Source organism: Suncus etruscus, chromosome 9 (assembly GCF_024139225.1).
Source record: "Suncus etruscus isolate mSunEtr1 chromosome 9, mSunEtr1.pri.cur, whole genome shotgun sequence".
In the NCBI taxonomy this organism is placed as follows: Eukaryota; Metazoa; Chordata; class Mammalia; order Eulipotyphla; family Soricidae; genus Suncus; species Suncus etruscus.
This window is the reverse complement of record NC_064856.1, coordinates 55112993-55119083: the sequence shown is the minus strand read 5'-3', so window position 1 is coordinate 55119083 and position 6091 is coordinate 55112993. Positions and strand designations below refer to the sequence as shown.

The 6091-nt window shown below is 34.8% G+C and overlaps 1 protein-coding gene across 1 annotated transcript; it reads left to right on the top strand.

The window, feature by feature from the left end:
• Positions 1 to 778: 778 nt before the first annotated feature.
• LOC126018502 (olfactory receptor 52E5-like) lies at positions 779 to 1720 on the top strand. Its single transcript, XM_049780633.1, has one exon. The coding sequence runs from the start codon at positions 779 to 781 to the stop codon at positions 1718 to 1720; it is 942 nt and encodes a 313-aa protein (XP_049636590.1).
• The last annotated feature ends 4371 nt before the right edge of the window (positions 1721 to 6091 follow it).

The following is a 6091-nucleotide window of genomic DNA, read 5'->3' as shown; positions in this document are numbered from 1 at the left end:
GTGGTCCATCCTACACTAGCGCTTGCAAGGCAGACACCCTACCACTAGCACCACCTTCCTGGCCCCAGCAGCAGTGTATTCTGAAAAATACACTTACACTTTTGTAAAATAATTTTACCTCAATACATTAATTAAAATATATTTTCCAATATTAAAAAAGATCATAAGGATCTTGAAAATATCTGGGGTCATCCAAAAGCACTAAAAATACTTTGTATTGGAACAAACAAATAACCACAATGAGTAAAAAATTCTTTGAGAAAGTATTTGATGAAATATATTATGAAATATATTAGAAATATTAGATATATATCTAAACTTTTGAATGCATTCATTGGCTCAAATGAAAAAATTGTCCAATTCTACAGACATATATAGTATATTTATATCTAATATAATTAGTGACACAATTCACTAAGTTGTCAGACATATAGAGTATATTTACATCTAATGTAATTATCAACACAATTCATTTAAGTTGTCAAATGTAAGTTCTATAAAAACAGGAAAATAAACAAAGTCATGAGAAATGCAGATGGTTGTATCGAGAAATTTTCTGCATTGTTTTCTATGTAAGTAAACAAATACTTGTAGGTAAGGGTTTCTTAACTGTGTCTTACATTCCCTCTCTAGATCTCCTCCACTCTATTATGGAATTAAAAAATGGATTTTCTGTTTCTCCAGAAAATAGGCAACATGCTATGAAAGAGGTTAAAATCTTTTACTGGAAGAAAGAAAACATCTGCAAGAAATGTGTCTGTAACCAATTCTCATCACAATGCCTTATCACAACAGTACACAGTTCCATCCTTCTTCCTTTTTTCTGATGGGGATTCCAGGGTTGAAAGAAGCACACATTTGGATTGGCTTCCCCTTCTTTGCAGTGTATCTAATAGCCCTCCTGGGGAATATCATTATCCTATTTGTGATCAAGACTGAACGCAGCCTACATCAGCCCATGTTTTACTTCCTTGCCATGCTGGCCTTCACTGACCTTGGTCTGTCTACAGCCACCATCCCTAAAATGCTGGGGATTTTCTGGTTCAATCTCACAGAGATCATGTTTGGTGCTTGTATCACACAGATGTACATCATTCATATGTGCACTAGTTTGGAGTCTGTGGTGCTGACCGTCATGGCCATAGATCGGTATGTTGCTATCTGTAACCCACTGAGATACAGCGTAATCCTCACTAATAAAGTGGTAGCCATCCTGGGCATACTCAGTGTAGTCAGGACATTGATGTTTATGACTCCATTCATATTTCTCATCCTGAGATTGCCCTTTTGTGGTGTCCGAATTATTCCCCACACCTACTGTGAACACATGGGTTTGGCAAAGTTGGCTTGTGCAAGTATTAAAATCAATGTCATTTATGGCTTGGTTGCTTTTTCAGTGGGGTACATTGATCTTTCTGTCATTGGGTTTTCCTATATTAAAATCCTTCGAGCAGTCTTCCGCCTACCATCCTGGGATGCCCGGTTCAAAGCACTCAGCACATGTGGGTCCCATGTTTGTGTCATGTTAGCTTTTTATTTGCCAGCCTTTTTCTCCTTCATGACACACCGTTTTGGCCACAGTATTCCTCATTATATTCACATACTTGTAGCCAATTTGTATGTAGTTGTTCCACCTGCCCTTAACCCTGTAATTTATGGCATAAGGACCAAACAGATAAGAGAACGGGTGCTAGGGATGCTTAACTCTAAGACTGACTGACCAATATACTAAATAAGATCTTACATCATAGTTCAGTGATAAAATAACAAGGTCAACAGAAAAACAAGCACTAGAAATAGTTTTATAATATACCTCTGACAGTTTCACATAAGTCAATCACTATACTATCAGTTTTTCATAATTGTAGATTATTGGAATTCGTAACTCAAACATTAAAAAGCTCTTTGCTACAAAAAATAGAAAATAAACATTTAAATCCCACTAATATAATATAATTCCTAAAAAGAGAAAATAATTTGAAAACATGTCATGATACCAGTAACTGCTTTTATAATGTCCTTCTGTGTTTAGATTCTCTTATTTCACATATTAGAATTAGAAGGTCATGACTTTAAAACTGGTGTTGGATATCAAGAAAATCAAGCAGGATACATTGGAAGAGAAATTAACTGGAAATTAGAAGAATTAAATTCAATCTACTTGCAGTGAGAAAATTTATCTGAGAATTTCACTTAAGGTTATATAAACACAACAATTTCTACCCATAAAATGGTATATAATAAATGAGAATTTTGCACTGGAAACTCAGAACACCATTGCTAAAAATTTTGCACTGGAAACTCAGAACACCATTGTTAAAAATTTCAGTTGGTATAAATAAAATTATTTGAAAATAAATTAAAAATTTATTTCTAGTATGGCGTTTACTCTTGCAGTATGTAGACTTAGTTTACTAAATCCTCATTCAAGATCCAGTCTATTCTAATACTTGTGATTATTTAGGGATATGTTTTATTTTCCTTTAGAGTTTTTTCCTTTATAGAGCATTTTCCTTTAGGCTATGTAGTATTTTCCTTTAGAGTTACAATATACAAGATACAATAAATCATAAAAATTGAAGAATTAGAACTTTCTTTTGTGCTCCATCTCTCATAACCATAGTCAGGCATTGGGAAAGAGTGGAATAATGTAGTTGCTATCAAATACGAAAACATCTTAAATATGGAAATTTAATATTTCAGACAAAATAGACATTAAGTTTTTTTTGATAGATATAGAAGCTGCACAAAAAATTGAAATCTAATTCCAAATTAAACTCTGATGGAAACTCAATTTAGGGGGGCTGATGAATGAGTATACAGGGAGAAGTGGTAAGATAATATAAAAAAAGAGAAAGTAAACAGAAGAAACAATCATTTGTATAAATAATAAAGAAAAAGTGACCAGCTGTTCAAGTTTGAAATCGGATATGTAAAACTGAGACATAAAAATTAAAATTCATTATTTCCTTCCTAAAATTTCAACAGAATGATGTGAAAAAAATTATATAATCCTCAGTGTTGCCAGTCCAATTAAAAGTAAAGCTTCAAATACATACATCTGAATGTTTAAAACCAGCTAAAAATTTAACATCCAATTGCAGAATTTAAATAACCTAAAGTAAACATAGATCAGGAATGAATGTCATTAAAAAATAACTGAGTATTAGAAAGTGTGTAGAAACTTAGGTGGAAGTCTCAAAAATGCATTGTTTCTGGGGAAGAATGTAATAATTGAAGAAAAGATGTATCTCAATAGAGGTGTATTATTATTATTATTATTATTATTATTATTATTATTATGGTTTTGGGTCACACCCGGTGACACTCAGGGGTTACTCCTGGCTATGTGCTGCTCAGAAATTGCTCCTGGCTTGGGGGATAATATGGGACCCTGGGGCTTAAATTGAGGTCCATCCTGGGTCAGAGGAGTGCAAGGCAAACACCCTACCGCTGTGCTATCATTCTGGTCCTAGAGGTTGAATTATTTTAAAAAGAAAAAATGAGAAGAGCAAATAAAGCTTCTAAAGTACCAATAAATGAAGAGAAGTGGCAACCTCTTCCTGCTCTTCTAGCAGGCAATCTTTATTTGTTTTTGAGTCTGATTTAACTTATCTTTTATTTTATAATTTTATTTTATTACTCAAAGCACCATTATTTACAAAGTTATTCAAATTGAGTTTTAATCACATGGTGATATTGAAGCACCAACTTCACCACTAGTGTCAACTTCTCTACAGCAATGTTCCCTTCCCTCCAGCCTGCTATTTTGATAGTTACCTTTTTAATTTTGGTTGCTTAAGAGCGGTCATTCTTAAAACTATCCTTCCCTCAAACTGGTGTCTGGAGGTTTTCCTTTTTACCACATCACCACCAATATTGGTTGTCTTCGGATGTTTTATTATTATTATTTTTTAATATGCCAGACTCACTAGGTTGAGTTTATATCTTATTGTAATTTTCATTTGTATTGATAAGCTGTTTGACCATCTGTACCAACCCAGTCCACTAATGAGGGTCCATTTCCAACCTTCCTGTTCATTCTGGATTGAATTCATTTCCCTCAGATGATGACCTTAAAAGAACAGGTCCCAGAGTGATGACCAGAGAACTATATCTATTCTAACAATGCTTTTATCGAACAAGAGGAACTGGGATACATGCAGGGTTTCAGGGTCCAGGATACAGATATGGGTAGCCAGGGACTTGAGGTGTCAGAGAGAAGTTGAACATAAACTTTGGGGAGTAGGAATGTTTCAGTAGTGACACAACAGGTCATACATGTAGTTTTGTCTCTCTGGATCAGAGCACTCCATGAGCTAGGAGGGACAACTGAAGTCAAGCCTAAGAGTGACCTCCGATCATGGGCAGATGGTGCCCCTCTTTGTGCTGCCCTTCTTCATCTATGGAGCTGTGGCTCTGAAGGTCTCATCTCAAAAAGAATCCCTGGAACAGTTGCTTTACAGGGTCCCCTGGAACTGTTGGTCTATGGGGTTCCATCTACCCGCTGTTGCAGAACAATTTCACAGGGGGATCCAATAACCATCCATATAAAATAAAGCTATGAAGTTTGCAATAATTTGTATAAAATTGTGTGGGAAGCTGAGGCCTAACAGTCTCTCGCAGTCTCTCAATATTCCTGAACAAGGATGCAGCCTGCCTTTACTAAGGCCAATCTAAAAAGTTATGTTTCACATCATAATAGTGAGGCATTGTGACAAGCCAAAGGAAACACTGACACCAGTAACCTTGGGATAAAACATGTTTACTTGACAGGACATATTTTAGACACATTCCATGGTTTGGGAGAAGCAATTTTTGTTATCTGTGTAACCAGGTGCTAGGGAGAGTTATGTTAGCGGACCATTGTTAAGTATGTAACTAAACAACTAAGGGGAGTCTTGGTGGGGGGGAAAATTTACACTGTTACTTATCTGTGTAACCAAAGGTCTTGAGAAATTGCACAGACGAAGTGCTTACTCTGCAATCTCTTTGTTTGCTTTCCCGCCATGTATGACATATATATCAAGCTAGCTGGTTCTTACTGGTTTCCCATTTTCTTTGTCTCTGTGTCTTGTGTATTCTATGTCTTTATGTTGTCACATGAATAACGATATTGGTAAGAGACAATATTCAACCACATACTATGTTTATGAGGAGACTGAACAACCAGAATTTAGAAAGTTTTGGACATCTCTAATATTTGAGGAAGAGGTAATTTAGTAATTATAAAACAAAATACTAAAATATTTTATTCAGAAAAATGGTAAAGAGGGGCAAGCCATTAAGGTGCTTGCTTTATATATGCTTGCCTTTCACATGGCTAATTTAAGTTAAATTTCATTTTTTATTTATTTGATTTTTTATTAATCATTTTTACTTTGACCAAAGTGGATTACAAAGCTTTCACAGTAATATTTTTAGGTACATAGTGCATTGAATCAGGGGCATTCCACCACCAATGTTGTCCTCCCTCCACCCCTGTTTTCAGCATTCATCCATATCACCCCTCCTTTGCCCCCCAGGCTGCTAGTATAAGTGGTCCCTTCTGTGTCTAGCTTGTTTTAGATTGAGTATCAATTCTGTTGTGGTTGGCTTTAGATTTGGTGTTTAATCTGATCATTTTTTATTTCTACTCAATGTTCATACGATTGTTTGATTTTGGTGCTCTCCATTATCTCCCTCTAAATTTGTGAGGCAGAACAAGATGGTTCATGTTATGTGGTTTTGTTTGAAGGTAAGAAAATAAGAAAGAAAAAAGGGGGGTCAAAAATTCAAACAAGCAAAGATGGGAGGGGTCCTTTTAGAGAATATAAAAATCAGTTTAAGTAAAGAAAAAAAAGAAAGGAAATATAAAAATAATACAAAAAAATGAGACCAAAAAAAAAAAAAAAAACCCGAAAAGCACCATAACAAAAAAGACAACAGCCAAACACTAACTATGGTCCTAAAATAAGAAATCAAAGCACAGGGAAACAAAAAAAGGAAAAGAAAAAAAAAAACAAGCAACAACAATTAAAACAATTTTTTAATTTGTACTTTTTATTGTTTGTTTGTTTTGTGTAGGCACAAGTAAAAATTGGGGAAATTA